This window comes from Mchenga conophoros, linkage group LG20 (genome assembly GCF_057382185.1).
Source record: "Mchenga conophoros isolate Kocher_MC1m ecotype Shallow Benthic linkage group LG20, M_conophoros_male_GT1.1, whole genome shotgun sequence".
NCBI classification, from domain to species: domain Eukaryota; kingdom Metazoa; phylum Chordata; class Actinopteri; order Cichliformes; family Cichlidae; genus Mchenga; species Mchenga conophoros.
Window position 1 is genome coordinate 33,889,350 of NC_140545.1, and position 18,139 is coordinate 33,907,488.

An 18,139-nucleotide genomic window follows, 5' to 3' on the forward strand; every position below is an offset into this window, starting at 1 on the left:
GGTATTATGAAGGCGATAATGATAATATTAATTCATTTATTCCATTTTATCATGAACACATTTGCTAAATGTGATCAATCACAATTGTAGAACTTATCAAACTTTTCTCTTTTGTTTGTTGTTTGATTCGTTATCAACATTGTTTGTTTGTTTGTTTGTTTGGTTATTTTTTTATACTAAATAAGAATAAATACAAACAAAGCCCCCAAATTGTTTTGTTTTATGGAGGAAATGAAGCAATGTGTTGTTACATTGTTGTTCACTAAAACTAAAAAACCTTTTAATTTCAGTGTATTTAATTTATATTTATAGGCACTGATTGAATTTCCATGAAATGTCCCAATAAAAAAGAGATGAAGTGCGATGTAAGCTATAAAGCACTGACATCATGCTTAGATACTCTCTGTTTAACAGTAAACTCTTTGCGTCTGATGTGTGACTGAAGACATTTTGACTTGTGAAGTTTCAAACTTCCTGTTTAAACTTTCTGCTGGTTCGTGCCTCAGATCAGACAGCACCACGGAGACACCACAGAAGAAGAAGAAGCAAAGTAGAGAGAGATAACAAGGGGAGCGCAGACTCTCAGTCATTAGGTGAATCTGGAGCATTACGTCATGTCAGAAGACACCCACCCTCCCCTTCCTCCTCATCATCATCGTTCACCCTCCTCCTCCTCCAGCGCTTCTGTGCAGCATCCGAGCTCCCTGATTGGTCCCTCGTCCAGTGGCCTATAAATCCCATTGGCTGATGGGAAGTCAGCTGCCGCGGACCTGACAGAGGACAGGAGGGAGAGAGGGAGGGATCCTTCAGATAAAAGCGCCAGCAGCAGCAGGACTCGGCCCGCCCTCATCTGGATCACCAAAACATCAGCGGACCGGAGAACCGCCCGCTTCTACCGGACTCATTCCGCCCGGGCTCTGTGAGGCTCTGCCCGGCTCTGTGAGGCTTTGCCCCGGGCTGTGTCTGCAGCTGCGGCTGGGAGCAGGAGAAGCAGCAGGCGGAGGAGCAAGGTGAGAACATGGGCGTCTGTCCTCACTGGAGCACGGAGCTCTGCAGGGACACCACAGTGAGACGGAGGGACGAATCATGAATCAAACCCGGGTTTAATCCCGGGTACTCACCTCAAAGTTTAGCATTTCTTTATTTTCACAAAGAAAAAGAGTCGCTGCTGCGAAACACGAGCTTTGTTCCTAAATGAGCCGAAATGCAGCTGGATGCTGATGACACTGAGTGATAAAGAGAGAAAAGATGAACGGGACTCTAATCAGTCTCTGTGTTTACCGCACTGTGCAGGGAAAGTCAACTTCAGTCTTCAGGCATTGTTAATTTTTAACTTTAAGAGTTTTAGATATAAAACATGACATCAAAACTACTTACAAAAAAATCGGGTCTCATGTGGTGTCTTTTTAAAGTTTATACAGGTGTGTTATTCTTGTTGTCTCTTGATTGTGCTACACAATCATTTTATGAAGTTTGGGTTTCGAAGCAAAAGTCCAGTTTATTCAGGGATCATGGGAACTGTAGTCTTTGCTATAAAATGAGTAGAAAGAGTGTTTTTGAAGAAACCCTGTCCCTGGCTATCCAAAGACTGTATATAAAAGATGGAAATTGTCAGGACTTCTCATTTAAAAAATGTTCCAGCAGTACAAACATGGTTGAGAGGCCTGGTTCAGTGATTTTATTTAGCCGCAGTTTCGTCTTTCAGCCCGTGAGGTTGACGCTCGGTCTGCAGTGCCTCCACATTTTTATCAACATTATTATTCCAGATGTTCTTGCAGATGTATTAATAAACTGTGTTTGCTGCTTTGATCCGTCTGCACTTTTTATGGGCTGATTGACAAAGTTTTAAGACTTGGTGTCATGGTCCCTGGTATTTTTGTTGTGTTTGTTTTTACAGTTGTTCTTTTTCCTTCTTTTTATCATCTTCCACACCTTTTATTAGTATCACCTGTTTGTTCCACCTGTATGTGTAGCTTGCTATTCCTCTTTCCTCCGGTTCCTTTTATTAGATTCGAGTTTTGTTTGTTGGATTTTGTGTTTCTTGGGGTTCTTTTGACTCCGCCCCCAGTCTTTTATTGGCGTTCAGGCTCGTGGGTTCAGTTTCAGGGTAGCAGTTTGAGTGTGGGCCAGGTGTGCAGTTTTTGTGGTGCTGCTTTAAGACTTTAGTCATTCTTTTGTTTTAATTAGGTTTGCATAATTTATTGTGTTGTGGGTGAGGTTGTTGCACCACTTAAAGTAAAAATATTTACTGGGTTTATAATGTAGATTTGATGTCATCAACAGTATTTTTGAGTCTCACTCCATCTCCTTGCATGTGTATTTTCAGTCTAATTAATTCCCTAACGATGAAACAAAACACTAATTTTTTTCGAGCTATTTAAGTTTATTACAGATATCTCGTGTAAATGTTTTACCCGTCAGTGGCAACTCTTTTCTTTAGTCAGACTGGCGTTTCAGTGTCGGGCCAGCAGCAACTACTTTCTGGCTTTTTGTGCAGATTTTAATCAAAATCCATCTATATAGTCGTCATCATCCGTCTAAAACGAAGCTCCCTCGTCTCATCTTCCTCGGGAGACGTGAACCTCTGGCATTTTGATGCAGATTCAGACAGAAAGGAGGATGACTTGACTTATTGTTGCATAATAGATTTTTCTGAATGAAAGTAGGTCAGAGAGTTTCTGCACTTCAGTCGACTTGGTTTCACATCCACAAGGTTTCCACAGCAACACCGACTCAGCTTTATGTAATCACCTCTTACCTCTTCGACTCTCAGTTAACCCTCAGGTTTATTTTCCACAGAACGACTGCAGCAACACGCTCGCAGTGATTCAGACAGGTTAATCCGTCCCTTTGTGGTTGTTTTGTGTCTCTTTGTGGTTGTAGAGCAGATGAATTTAACCGAGAGACACTGAAAAGTCCCTGCAGCAGTGCAGAAGAATTAATCAAAATGCACATTCAGTTACAGTTATGGCTTCCTGTGATTATGAAAACTAGATAATTGTGTTAAAGCAATTACTCTGATGCATTCCTTTTCACAAAGTGCTCCTGGTGTGTCCCGTGTTATAAATCAGCTGCGCCTCCTTCCTCCTTTCCTCGGTTAGTGAAGCATCACCGTCTTGGAGTTTGGGATGAGACATTGTGAGCAAGGGGGTGGGTCTGACTCTGAGACGAGCTCACACACTCGTTATGTAACAATTTCTGAGTGAAACACCATCAGCTAATATTCATACTCTAAATCACAGGTGTCGAACTCCAGGCCTCGAGAGCCGGTGTCCTGCAGGTTTTAGATGTGTCCTTGATCCAACACAGCTGATTTAAATGGCTAAATGACCTCCTCAACATGTTTTGAAGTTCTCCTGAGGCCTGGTAATCATTTGATTCAGGTGTGTTGACCCAGGGTGAGATCTAAAACCTGCAGGACACCGGCCCTCAAGGCCTGGAGTTCGACACCCCTGCTCTAAATAATCCTGCTTTCTTAATCTGGAGAATGACCAAAATTTTAAAACGAGAGATGTTTCAATTCAATTTCAGTTTCAATTATAAACTGAACTTTATAATTTAATCAGACCAACCTGACTGATCCGTGAGGTCACTGGTCGAAGGAGCCGAGTGTCCATAAACTTTGATGCAACCAGATGTGCTGCCTCCTACTGGCTGTTAAAAAGAATGCAGGTTTAAGGCACTTCAAAATTAGGTTGACTATTATGACAAATCTATGGCTTTGAAGACTTCATAAGAGCTCAAACTCGGGCCTTAGCAGGCCGTGGCAGGTTTGCTTCAGCTCAAGCCACGATGACCAACAGAGAGACAAAATGGCAAATTTTGGTAACAGTTTATTGTTATAGTAGTTAAATGTAAAAGTAGACAAGTAGTATTCAATGATATCCACTCTAGAGCTCAAATGACAGCTGATTAGCCCATTATTTGATTATTTTTTTGCAAGATTAGTACATTTACAAGCTTTATTTAAGCAATTCAATTAAAATGTATTCATATTATTTTCTTTAGTCCAAAATCACAACACCAGTCATCTTGCTGCATTATAAGAGTTAGCATCTGGCAACAGTGGGAAAGAAAAAAATCCTTCTAACAGGAAGAAACCCCTGCAAAATCCACAGTGAAGGGGGGGGGGGGGGGGGCATCAGTCTGCTGTGGCTAGGGATTGAGGGGAAGAGGACTAAAAGGTTTTTACTTTTTAAATCTCTTTTAAATCTCACATTAACCCTTACTTAACCAGTCAAGTCATTAACAGTGCATTCCTGAATGGGTTGGAGTTCTTTATAAAATTCATTACAACAATCATGCAGAGATGAGTGGGCCAACATTCCTCCACGGCGCTGTGAAAGAATCATTGCCAGTTATCTTCAATGCTTAATCATCAGTTGTTGCTGCTAAGCGTGACCCAACCAGTTATTAGGTTTAGGTGGCAATCACTTTTTCACACAGGTAATAAAAGCAGTGATGCACAGTCAGGCATGAAGCATTGTAACCTTAATTTCTGTGAAATGCTCTTCAGGCTGATTTTAAGCTTTGGGTTCATACTTAAACACGACAAGAAAGATCTCGTGTGTTGTCATTAGGATAGGAAGTTATATCAGCGTGCAGGAATGTTGCACAACATTTTTATTGTTAAATGGTAGCTGTAGTGTAATATATCTCAGGACATGTTACAAAGCAATGTAAGAGGTACTGCAACAAAGTAGTTCATTTATGGAGTAATTAAGTAAAGTAATGTATTTTTTCCTACTTTTTTGAGTTCAACCCCAACAGCATTTAGTACATTTGTAAAAAGTGAAAAACTTTACACAAAATGGGGACATTTTCTTAAAAAAAGTTAATAGATGTTCACAAAATAATAACATCAGTGAAAAGTGAGGACATTTTTTTTTAAATTGGACATTTGTTGGAACATTAGAACAAGAGTAGACCTTTTAAATCCTATCTGAGTGTTTAAACATTTGTTTAGCTAAAATCAGGCAGGTCCCGGATTGGCATTATGTTTGTGATGGTCCTTACAAAGGCAGACGTGTGTGTGTGTGTGTGTGTGTGTGTGTGTGTGTGTGTGTGTGTCACAGTTCATTAACCAGCATCTCCTGCTTTCCTCCAATCACAGCCTGTAGAGAAGGACAGTAAATGAGGCACTCACAGCTGCTTAAATAATTAATATCAGCTCATCAATATTCCATCTGCTCAACAGCAAAGGGGCGGGGGGGTGTTCAGATGTTGGAGCAGAGAGACGAACCTCCTCTGGTCTGTCACTAACCAGAAGGAGGAGGTTCAGACATTTGAACGATCTGTCAGACAAATGCTGACATGTTCTTACCGTGCTGTGTTCAGGTTTGATACGTTCATCGCAAATTCATCAACAAACCTTTGAACTTAATGAGCGATATTTAATAATATGCTAACGAACTAGTGGCAAATCTGCCCCACCCCCCTGTGCACCTTTTGTCCCAGTAGCTCTGCTGTCTGACTCACTGCACATTATATCCTCACAAAAAGCTTATTAAAAGGCAGAAAGCCACAGACAATCATTACTGTTTGGAGTGTATTATTATGAACCAGCAGCGGACTGAAAACACGACTGACTTCCAAAGTCAGCATTTATTTGGGGTTTTATGAGAATTACTGCAAAAACAACCTGAAAGCTTAATACAGACATGAACTAACCACAGATGCTAGACTGCCCGGCTGTTATTAGAGAATCCTTTCCTTTTACTGATAATACTATTGCACATTAATTGGCTGGTATTCAGCCCAGGGCACATAGAGTGGCACAAAACTAAGATAAATTGCTAAATTAATTGTTTACACCAGCTTTTAGACTATGAAAGACAGTATCAAGAAAGAACATGGTATCAATAATATGACCAAAGAGAAATAAAATGGCATTTTCTTCTGTTTTCTCACAGGAAAGCTCATATTATCCATAAAATAATAGTGTCCTGCTAATTCATACTTATTGGTTAATCAAGAATTTTGAAAATGTTGGCACAATAACTTCAATTTATTCACAGAAGCACAATTAAATCAGTCCACAGCATGAAGGAAATTACCAGAAATAAATGTTTACCCTTCCCAAAATGTGTATTTTTGGTCTACAGCTCCATAGGACCCAAAGTTCTTTGATATAGTGAACTAACCAGAGCCCCTTGTAGTATTTCCCATGATGTTCAAGCTGATTTTCTGTGTTCATTCATCTCTCTGATGATTTTTTTTTTTTTTTTTTAAATGATGTGCATGCTGCCTCAGGGGAGGACAGCAGGTAGAGGCTTATTTTGTGTCCAACCTACCAGCCGTGCTTCATATCAGCCTGCCACAGAAACACACACACTGTTTGAAGCCACTGTTTTAAAGTTTTTCCTTTTTGTCCTGTTTGTTTTTAAGCAGACGCGACCACATTAGGAAAGGAGCGAAGAACTGGGGAGTATGAGCTGAACCTGAAAATAAGATGACTTCATAGAATGATTTCAGTACAACTGAATGATGGGCTGTATGTGAAAATTGAAGTAGCTTCCAGGTATGAAAACTGAGGCCTACATGGAAGTGTGATAATCGTGCGTTCTTTCTAAAAGCTAGCAGGCAGCTGAAAGTGTGTTCGGTATTATAGGACTCGATGGGAGGAAAAAATTGTAATTTTCAACTTTGTTTTATTTTAATGCCATTTTAACATCTTATTTTTAATTCAGTTTTGTTTTTGCTTTTTGAAAATGTTTTGTTTTAATTAGTTTCAGTATTAATTTTAGTCTTTTAATTATTATACGGTAGTATGGATGGCATATATAAGATGGAAGATTTAGGAAAATCAGGACAGCAATTACAGTAAAAACACAACTTCCTGATAGCCGTTGACTCAGTCTTGCAGTCTCAATAAACATGCCCATCATGGCCTCATCAGGCAAGTTGGAATACATTTTTTACCAAAGTAAGAAATGCTACAACTAAGGACATTTTCTCTGTATTTTTATTTTAGTGCAGTTTTCCAAGTTTACAAAATCATTCCAGTTGAGCAAATAAATAAATAACTAGAGAATTTAAGGTTTCATATATGATAAATACAAACATTAGTCTATGTTACACACATAAAGTGCATGTGATTATATTCAGTGTGGATTTGGGACACAGTGAGAACTAACTGGACCAATCAGGGGGCGGCACTGAGGTCAATCCCTCCCCTTTGTCCTGCTATGTCACTTCCTGGCTGGTTGCCATGGCACCAGAGGCAAGGTGTCCCCATTTCCTATCCCGCTGTGCGTGCGTGTGTGTGTGTGTGTGTGTGTGTGTGTGTGTGTGCGTGTGTGTGGGCAACATCAACAGCAGCACGGCTGTCTGGTTACATTAACAGAGGCTGTGTGTGTGTGTGTGTGTGTGTGTGTTCTTGTATAACTCATGTTGTGGGGACTCAACTTCTTCACATTGAGGACATTTTAATTTGAAGACCTGATTTTGGTTTCATTTTAAATTAGACCGATATATTGATGGCTCTTTTATCCTATTCTGTTCATCTCAGTGCAATGTCAGAGCTGCTACTTTGCATAAAAACACGCAAAAACAACCTCAATGGTTTCTTTGCAAACAAATGTATAAAATATAATAGAGAAAAATAATGAAGACCAGAGCTGGAACTTGTGCAATAAAACTGTAGAGTAAAACTTTAAAGTTGTGGCCCCAGTGAATGAGCGTGAGAGAGTTTAATGTCCTCAGAAGTGTTGGAAACAGGAGCGAGTGTGTGTTTTGGGATTGGCTGGTCGGCTGCAGACACACTTTGATTTGATCCTGTGTGTCACCAGGCCGCTGCCCCCTCCTCTCCTCTGCGTTGTCAGATTAATTGCTGCTGTGTGTTGATGGATGCTGCAGCATGAGTTTGACACAGTTCCTGCTAATGAAATATTTATGTTTGTTTGCGAATGTGTGTCACAAGCTGTAAACAAAACACTGGCTTAGCCAACATGATGCCGCCGACTGGTTTATTCAAGCTTCAGTTTTAGCTGATGCTTGAATAAACCACGTTCCTATTTTTTAGGAACGTGGTAGGGTAGAGAGTTATCATCTGCCACTAGTAAGTTTGGTTTACTAGTGACAAATGTACCTGTGCATAAACTGTACAGATACATTTTAATAAATGCAACTACAAATCACTCAGAGACTGAGATTACCCATAATGCACCACTGAACGACACAGGAAATCATTCCTGTACAACTCCTCCATCTAAAGCGCAGTACACAGTGTAATAGCTTTACACCCTTTATATTTACACATCCTCTACAGAGAAAATAAGAAGGGCACCTCAGTTTCAACCATATATTTTTAATTTATTTATAATTTGTATATATTTGAGCTGTTTTGTTGTATTTTGTAACTTTGTAATATATTGTATTGTTTAATTTAGGTTACTCAGTTAATGTTCTCACTTTCTCTGTGACCACGTGCTTTCCTCAGGCATCAATAAAGGATTCTGATTTTCAAGTGGCCACTAAAGGAACTGCAGCGTTGTCACTTTAAAGTTTAGTTTTTCATGCTTAGTCTGTGACGGTTCCACATTTCTGCTGTTACAACATAATCAACCCAGGTGTTTTCACTTACTCAACTTCTTTAGAGACATTTAATTAAATTCTAAGCTAGGCTAACTAATGATTAACTGTATCTGCTAGCAGCAACTTCAACAGAGTAAATTCCTTTAAAAAAAAAAAAATTCTATCCTTTACTTTTTCAGTATTTGTGTAGATGAAACTCCGACCAGCCATCTGGAGGCACGTGTCATCGCTATTTATCCTGCGCCACAGCCCAGTGCATCATGGGATCTGAAGTTCTCTCCATTCTCCTCCTCTCCCTGGTTATAGCATCAGCGTGTGCTGAAATGAGCGGGACCAGCCAAGGTAAAGATTAGGATAAAGGATGCAAATGGACATTTAATGATCCGCAGATGTTGTTTAAAGACAGCCCTGGTGCATGTGTGTGTTCCCTCCAGGTGGCGCTGTGCTGTGCCCTCTGCAGTGTGTATGTGAGACGCGGCCGTGGTACACCCCACAGTCTGTGCATCACCAGGCCAGGACAGTCGACTGCAATGAACTCCATCTGCAGAGAGTACCAGCCAACATCTCTGCTGATACGCAGGTAACAGCCCTGCATGGATGGACCTCCATGCAGAGCCTAAAAATGAGCTTTTACAATACATTTCTTATTATGTATTATGTCTCTAGCTTGCCTTCAATTTAAAAGCCTGCTCATACAACAGTGTCATAAAAATGTAACAAAAAACAACTTTTAGGCTTAAGTGTGAAGCAGCTTGGTTCACTTATTGCTAAGAAATATTAATAACACACTCAGACTCCTTGAGTCATGGGCTAAACAATGTGAGAAGTGGCTGTCAGTCACGGGATGCAAACCCAAAGCAAACGTTGCTCTATCCTTTTTGTGCTCTATTCGGGACCATCATTTACCCAAAACAAAGCATGAGACTTTGAGCAAGTCAGACCATAAACTCATCAGGAACATTTTTACAGTGGTAATAGAGCAGGGGAGCAATAGGCTCATTTCCCAGACTTCTATCAATTTTTCAATGGCAACCAGAGGAACCCCACCCCCCACCCTCCTTGCTGGCTGTTAGCAGGTTTAATGCATTCATGCACTTGATTCACTTTTCTGGCCTACATACCTTTCAAATCCATCACTATATATAGTGTATGGTTGTGCTCTTTTGACCCTCAGGGGTGTCTGCAGGCACACAAGGATCAGACAACACCGAACTACTTACAAAGATGACAGAGATTTATTGTGAAATTTGATTGTTACATCTGCTCTAGTTCATGAACCCAAAGAACAAGGTAGCGTCTTTCTCAGTTCATGCCTGCAGAGAGCATCGCTTTGGGATTGAATCAAAAGGAGAGTATTTTCTGTTCTTGACTAATGAGACCCTGCATACATTAACATAAACTGGGGTTCTGACTCTGACCTGACTCTAATGAGCCAGTTGAAAGACTGACCAGTCATTATGTTGTTAATATATTCTGAATGTGATTTTTCATCATTCCTTTCAGGTGCTGCTGCTGCAGAGTAACAACATCTCCTCTATAACTACTGAACTGCAGAGTCTGACCAACCTGACAGAGCTCGACCTGTCTCAGAACCACTTCACACAGGTATGCGCTTCTCGATTCTCAATATTTATCCACAGTCTTGTTGAACAGCAGGATACAGATGTCAGTAACAGCTGGATGAAAGCTTTCAGCTGCTACATATTCACACGGGGTTCGGCGCAGTGGGTAGGTCTGCATGTTTGATTTGAGATCAAATCTTTACACCAGATGCCGGATTTTGCTTACAACTTGTAACTGAAGTGAAAAAAATGTGGTTTACATTTATCTGCATCCTGGTCCAACTTGATAATCCGCTCTAAGTCAGCTTCATACCGAAATACTGTCTCTTCTTGTCTGTTCAGGTGGGCTCCATGGGCCTGTCCTCTCTTGGCCGCCTGGTGACTCTGTACCTGGAGGAGAACCACATTGAGGAGCTGGAGGACTTCTGTCTGAGGAATCTCTCCAGTCTGGAAGAGCTCTACATCAACCATAACCACATCTCTTCCATCGGACCCAAAGCCTTTGCCGGCCTCACCAACTTGCTGCGGTAATCGCCACCACCACTTCTTCTATCAAACCTCATTCTGACTGTTAACTTATCCCAGAATCTTGCAGATGACCATCAGAACTGCATATGAGATGAATAGAACCTTAAAAAGACCACCAGAGCCAGCTAAAGCCAGTACACCTTTCTCAGTGAGGACTCAGGAGGTAGAACGTGGGGGTTTCTCTGAGAACAGAATCATAGCAGACAAAATCTGAAGGCTGGATCTAGGAGTCATCCATCTCTGATGTTAACTGTCGAAGATCTGGGCCCAGCAAATGTGAAGTTGGTCGTTGTTCATGTCAAATTCACTATACCGGTAGAAGTAAGATAAATAAGATTAAAAGCAATTTAAAAAAACACCAAAGACCAATATAATCAGATCTTGAAAGTTCCTAAAGGTTCACTAGGTCACTCTCAGGGACTACATCCACCCCAAAACTTTCAAAAACCTGTCATGTTGCTACCATTCAGCTTCATCTGAATTAGTTCTCTATTCTCTGATGTTTCTCCTAGGCTCCACCTGAACTCCAACCATCTGGTGGCTATCGACAGTCGCTGGTTCGAGTCTCTGCCATCCCTGGAGATTCTGATGATTGGGGAAAACCCTATCCTGGGTCTTGAGGAGAAGAACTTCTTGCCTCTGTCTCGCCTCCACAGCCTGGTCCTGGCAGGAATGGGACTGGCCTCTGTTCCCTCTGCTGCTTTCTTGGGCCTTGACTACCTGGAGAGCCTCTCTTTCTACGACAACCGGCTCAGGTTCGTCAGCACAGGACCCCTAGTTTACTTTCTCTTAGCCTGTTAGACCTAGCTATAACCCTGTTATTAAGTAGACTTTCCTGTCTTAAATGCATAAAGGGCAAGAATAGAAGCAATGTGGTGACCAGAGAGCATTGAAAATGGCAACTTGTAGTTGTTGACAGATGAAATAGCCATTATCAAAGGAAAATGGTGATGTGATTGATACGAGTGGTAGTGAAGGATACTGTTGATGTAACAGGGTGGGGGGAAAGTTGTTTTAAAGGGTTCTCAGCAGTCAGAGCCTTGAATGTCCACTAATAACACACTTTTAGCTTCAAGGCGATGTACAATGATTAAATAAGGTCTCAGTTCCATAACCTTCTGCCACTGGAGCCATGGCTGAATTTCATTCTCATGGCAGGTCTGTTCCTCGCGATGCTCTGAGCGTGCTCCCAAACCTGAAGTTCCTAGACCTGAACAGGAACCCGATTGGTCGAGTCCAGCAGGGAGATTTCCAGAACCTTGAGCACCTGGAGGAACTCAGGTTGGCTGGAAAACACAAAGTAGAGATCACGTTGTTCCAAGCTGTTGGAGTTTTCTGGCTTTGTTTTTCACCTTAGGATGCTGCCACGGTTGCACGTTGTAGTAAATGCAGTGTTGTGTTTGGCTTCAGTCTGAACAACATGGAGGACCTGCTGATGGTGGAGCGAGCAGCTTTTCAAAACCTTCCAGAACTTGCCAAATTGGAGCTCTGCAACAACCCACGCCTCTCTTACATGGACCCACAGGCCTTCAGGTGAGTGTCTAACGGTCTCTGAGCCACCCCACACTGATGTTATGTTTTATTTTTACATACGTTATGTTTTTCATGAGTAAAAGTGATTTTTTTTTAGATTTTTTTTTTTTTAGATTTTGTACATTTGTAACTCCTTCAGCTGTTGTCTCCTCATCTTCTTCTTCACATTCTCCTAGTTCTTCGTCTCTTCTTTCTTTTCTATCTGTCCATATTCTTCGTTTCTTTTTCCTCATTCAATGTCTTTTGTTTTCGGTCTTCTGCCCTCAGTAACCTGCCCTCCCTCCGGACTCTCCTCCTCCATAATAACCAGCTCAGCCTCCTCTCTGGAGACCTCCTCTCCTCCCTCCATTCTCTTGAGGAGGTTTCTCTTCACTCGAACCCTCTTCGGTGCGACTGCCTCTCCTCCTGGGGGCCTCACCTTGGCAACCAATCACACCTCAAGCTGCTGGATTCCTCCATCACCATCTGCTCCTCCCCGCCTCACCTGATCGGTCAGGAGCTGCAGGAGGTGGTGGCGGTTGGATGGGGCGGAGGAGGTACCAACAGCTGCCTGCCTCACATAACTCCTCACTCCTTCCCCCCGACCATAAATGTCAGCGCAGGGCAGCCAATTACGCTGGAGTGCTGGGCAGACGCCGACCCCGCCCCTCAGTTCTATTGGGTGACGCCAAATGGTGACAAGGTGGGCAGAAACTTTTGTGTGTGTCCAAGTCCCAGAGAGAAACACAAAGCTTTGAGCATTTTCACTTCATTGATTTCAGTTAATCAGTTATCACAACAGACAGTGATTATTACACGTTACTTCCTCTTCATGCTGGACGTGGTGAATAAACTCCCCAGTGTGTCGTTCCCTCTGCATCTCCACTGTTCTGTCTGTTCCACTGTATAATTAGCGATTAGCTAATAACAGAGCTACATTAATCAAGTGCAACATTAAGTTGTACTAAATGACTCACTCCAGCAGACACAGCTTCAGCGTGAGAGCATGAGACACCCTGGAAATGGGTTTAAATCACCACAGCGACTCAATCTCCTGCCATGTACATTTACAGCTTTGACATCTGTGCCCTGATGGGTCGTGGGAGTCACTTACTGTCATCGTCCTGGGTCATTTGACCCGTTTTGAGTTTTCTTGTATGTTGATGTCATTTTTGTATTATGGTTTATTTTGTTAGTCTTGAGTTTATTCTTTATTGCCTAGGTTGTCCTGTTTAGCTCCTTGGTTATTAGGTTCCCCTGAGTCTTTGTCCTCTGTGTCCCTCTCTGTGTGTCTGGGTTTGTGTGTCTTTGTGTCTTGTCTTCCATTTCACGTTCCCCCCTCTATCCTGTTTATCCCACATTTCCCCAGCCTGTCATGTCCCTCTTGTGCTCTCTTCATTCTCTTGGCTACTTGTTCCCCTCTCGCTCTCTGTGTTTTGCCCCCTTGACTGTTCCCGTGTTCCTCTACTCGTGTTTCATCCTGTCTCCCCGGTCCGTCATGTGTTCCATGTCCTATTGTCACAGTCTACGTCTGCTGTTGTGTGTACGTGTACCCCAGCTAAAATCTTTTCTTAACCCAAAACAAGTATCTTCACATGACATGAAGCAAAAATTTTGAGCAATGGCATCTGAAATAGAATTAAAGGTTTATTTATCCAAACAATTTATCATTAAGAAAAAAAAGCTCTGGCATAAACTGAACGTACATTTAATAAAAACTGAATGTGCCCATTCCTTAACTACCTGATGTATACCATATTTAACCTAAAAAAAACGAATTAGTCAAATAAATTCATGCAATGAGTGAGAACTAAAAAAGTGCATGATCCTGTGAAGAGACACCAAAGAGTGACATTATGAATCTGCTCAGGTGAGCTCAGAGGCAGTGGCTTCACCAATCATATCAGAGGAGGGGCGTGGCCTGAGCAGGAGGAAGAAGAAGCATCGGATGTCAGATCCTGGTGCGCTGGTGATCGAACACGCAGAGCCATCAGACGCAGGTCAGTCTGAGCTGCAGGCTCAAATCCAGTTCAGTTTAAAGTGGATTTTTAATTTGGACCTTCAGTGGCATAAAAGCTGCTCTTCTCTTACAGGTGTGTACACCTGTGTGGCTTGGAACATCGAAGGAGCAGACACCAAGAGTGTCTCGGTGTTCGTAGACTCTCAGGGATATGCCGGCTCTTGGTCTGGTGGGGGGAATGACCCCAGCAGAGAAAGGACCTGGTTGGGGAACTCATCCAGTGGTGCAGGGTCTCTGGTGGTGCTCGCTAAGGTACGTTTTGTCCTTCATGTGCTATACGAACAGGTGTAGGTGTTATTAGAAATATGCTGTGAGCTCTTAATATTTTTCCAGTTCTTGCACTAATTCATCTATATCTTCTGCATCTTCTCCTTCTTATTATTCTTGCCCTTTTCAAGTTCTTCATCTTCTTCTCTTTTGTTCTTCGTCTAGCGTGTGATTTTTATCCATATTTTCATGAAGTTCTTCTTCCTCTTCTTCATGTTTGCCATCGAGTAGTTACTCCTCTTTTGTTTCTTGTTATTCTTGTTCTTCTTCTAGCTATTTGTTCTTAAAGTTGTTCTTCTAGTTTAATTATTTGTCTAGTTTTACATCAAACTTACTACTTATTTTTTTTCTACTTCTGCCAGTTTGTTACGTTATTCTTCTTCAGGTCTTCTTCTGGTCCTTTCTTCTTCTATAATTTATTCTTTTTCTAGTTCTTCAGCTTCTACTTCATCTAGTTTTTCTTCTTTACTTCTTCTGGTTATATTTTATTCTTCTAGTGCCTCCTTCTATTCTTCTGCTATTAAACTATCTAATGCTCCAGACAGTTTGTCCTCCATGAATCTGGTGATTCACTGTTTCTTGTTTCATGTGCAGGTGGTTCACGCACAGTCTGTGGTGTTGGAGTGGAAGTTATATCCCAGCGGAGGAGCTTCAGCTGTGGGTTCAAACCATCATGACATCCCCGGCCCTCTTCCCCGGTGGACCAGTGCAACCGTGCACATTGACAACCCTCAGATCAGCTACACGGCCAAGGTGAACATATCACCCAATGACATTACTGCTGGAAGTCGTGAAGCCATCACAGGAGTTTGCATTTACAGATTATTTTGACTCAGCTTTAACTAAGTTTGACGCGTGGCGTGGGAAACACGAATAATATAAACTTGCTATCAATCGCTCAACCTGTTCGGGCTCTGTCATCAACACCCTATCTTATCACACTCGGTTTACACCCAGCAGGAGGCACTCGATGGGCTAATTACATTTTCCTCTCTGCCTCCCCCTCCCCCTCCAGGTTCCAGTCGACGTGCAGGAGTACAACCTGACTCATCTCCTTCCTGCCACAGAGTACCACGTCTGCCTCACTGTCTCCTCCTCTCCTCCTCACCCCACCTCTCCTTCTTCCTCTCCTAGAACCTCCCCTACCCCTCTGTCTCCATCCTCCTCCTCCTCCCTCCCCTCTGGTCCTGTCCACACCTCCTGTCTGAACATCACCACTAAAGAGGCGGGTTTCTCAGTGGAGCTGGTGGCGTCGCGGCGCAGCAGCGTGGCACTGGCGGCCGTCATGGGCTCCATGTTCGCTTTGTCAATCATGGCGCTGCTGGTGGTGTACATGGGCCGGCGCGTGCAGCAGCACAAGTCCTGCGGCCACTCACTGAAGAAGTACATGCAGCACGCCACATCCATCCCTCTGAATGAGCTTTACCCGCCGCTCATCACGCTGTGGGAGAGCGAGACCGAGAAGGACAAAGACGACAAGGAGGAGGAAGACAGGGAGGGAGGAGCGAGGGGTGAGGAGGCAGGGGGGAGTCAGATCGACACCACAAAGACGTACATGTGGTAGCTGAAGGAGGGTGGAGGGGGAGGTTTGACAGACACTCGGGGGGGCAAGAGGACCACAGAAGTGAAGCTGTATGGATGAAAAGGGTCATGTGACTCAGCGAGGAGCCTGACAGTCAAAGAGATGACGGCGAGGTCAGGTGTGTGAACTGATTAAAGCAGCAGGACACCCATCTCAGCTTTCTTAAGGGACTTTTTTTCATGCTTCAGTCCATCTATTCCAAACCAGCTCACTCCCGCTAATCACCTCCCATCATCAGCCGTCAATCTGATCGATTTCCTTTCTTCCAGGTCACCACTTGCATTCCAGGTAGACTCAGCTGTGTAGGTGCCTTTAAAGTCAGTTCATTTATGCAGTTTAAATTGAGTTTTTCTCAAATCATCAAGCGACAAAAGCCAAGTTATGAAAAACTGCAGTTCCTCTAGTGGCCACTTGAGGCCGGCTCCACCGGTGAGTCCGTCCCCATAGACTCCCATGTTAAAATGTCTACTTTTAGAGCAGAAATAAACATGTTTTCTGCCTGCCACAAAAAACAGTTTTGACCTGTATGGATAGTTTCCCCCTTCAATGGAACCATACAGAGGTTCTTTTTTAAAAACTCCATCTGGATGATTTCAAGGCCTTAAAATTAGGGTCATGACTGTTTTGTCAAGCGTCAGAAGCACAGAGCCTGGAGCCACTTGGTGTCTATTAATCTAAACACTTTCAAAACCAAAGGAAAAAAATGTGGAGTCCAATTTTAATCACAAATTTATTTTATGTGGGATAAAAAAATTTCTGTCTGCATTTTTTCTCTCAAATCTGCTTTTTAAATAATGATAAAAGTCATCCAGTGACGTTGACATGTGTAATGACCACTAGAACCAGTCAGGAGCCCAGCAACAGTTAACTGCAGTGGTTCAGCCCAGAGGTAATTAAATAAAGAGTTGACTTTTCGATTAAAGGAACGATCTGAATACCAGAACTAAAATAATATGAAATACTATCGAGTGCACTTCAGGCCAGCCGAATGATTACATTTTTATATTTTATCGAGTTTGAAGAATCTTAGTATTACGCTGTTTTTAATATCAGCCAGGACTCGGAGAGAGCGGGGAGAAAAAACTCCTTTAAACAGGATCTGACAGGATTAGGGATGCACACTTCGACTGGCTGTGCGTGCTGGGATCTGTGCGAGGATGAAAGTGGACGTCTGGTTTGTGTTTCGTGGCTGAAGCATGAAAAGAGGATGAAAGTTTTAGTTTTGGGGGGTTTTCTTTTCTCAAAGCATCCTTCTTCTTCTGTCAAACCGGAGCAGCTGAACAGTCTGTGGGACAGATTTAACACAGACACATTAACAGGAAGTCGCTGGATTTGTTTCTCCTCAGATCGGCTTCTCAAACGGTGGGTCGGGGTCCTGTTGTTGGGCCGGCGGCTGGTTCAAACTGGGCATTTCTTCAGAGGAAAGCCCAGTGAGTCCGGATAGTTTCACCTCTGCCCCCTCCCTTCTTTCTCTCCCTGTCTCGTCTCTGTCAAGCACACTGACAGTAGCTCTACTGTTAAAAAAAACGGATTATTGTAATTTAGTTCATCTGATGAACACAAATGCAGCACTAACACTCAGCACAGTGTGCAAGATCTCACTTTAAATATCTTCAGAGACGGTTAAAGGTCCCGTATTCAGGTTCACACGTCAGCCTGATGAAAACGAGTCTGGTGCTGAACTTCACACAAACCTCTTTCACAGCAATGAAACAGATTTAGGGTTTTGTTAAAATTATCTCATTTGTAGCTTTCCGAGTGTGACAGCGATGCTCAGAAGTTCATCAGGGAGAAGAAAACGCTTTTAGAGACGCACTGATATATCCGTCTGTTATCGGCTCAGTTGACTGATGCTGGCAGATGAGATTTCTCAAAGACCAAAAACCTGTTGAGTCAGCTTATTTTAAACATTTCCTCAGAACTTCCCAACAGCAGCGTCCATGAAAGCTGTCAGAGCGTCAGTCACTGAACTCAGACACCTCGCACCCTGTTTCATGTTCTGTTTTGGTTTCATGCTAAAAAAGGTACAGGACGTAACTCTGTTGATGCTGGCTGCGTCTGCTGGTGTTGTGACCTCAGTGGGTGGCGATCTATCAGTGTTTGAATTAACAGCGGGTAATTAATGAACAGATT

The 18,139-nt window shown here is 42.7% G+C and overlaps 1 protein-coding gene across 2 annotated transcripts; it reads left to right on the top strand.

The window, feature by feature from the left end:
- The first annotated feature begins 823 nt into the window (after nucleotides 1-823).
- Nucleotides 824-15,988, top strand: LOC146551262 (leucine-rich repeat neuronal protein 1). 2 transcript variants are annotated; one of them, XM_085260438.1, is made up of 14 exons: nucleotides 824-1,010; nucleotides 6,391-6,520; nucleotides 8,715-8,877; nucleotides 8,970-9,115; nucleotides 10,039-10,140; nucleotides 10,440-10,624; nucleotides 11,138-11,380; nucleotides 11,784-11,906; nucleotides 12,036-12,158; nucleotides 12,426-12,840; nucleotides 14,008-14,137; nucleotides 14,231-14,409; nucleotides 15,019-15,177; nucleotides 15,440-15,988. In XM_085260438.1, the coding sequence occupies exons 3-14, from the start codon at nucleotides 8,796-8,798 to the stop codon at nucleotides 15,986-15,988; spliced, it is 2,436 nt and encodes an 811-aa protein (XP_085116564.1). In that variant the 5' UTR covers nucleotides 824-1,010; nucleotides 6,391-6,520; nucleotides 8,715-8,795. The 2 variants fall into 2 exon arrangements, with proteins under 2 accessions (XP_085116564.1, XP_085116563.1); XM_085260437.1 differs by lacking the exon at nucleotides 6,391-6,520.
- Nucleotides 15,989-18,139: the final 2,151 nt, after the last annotated feature.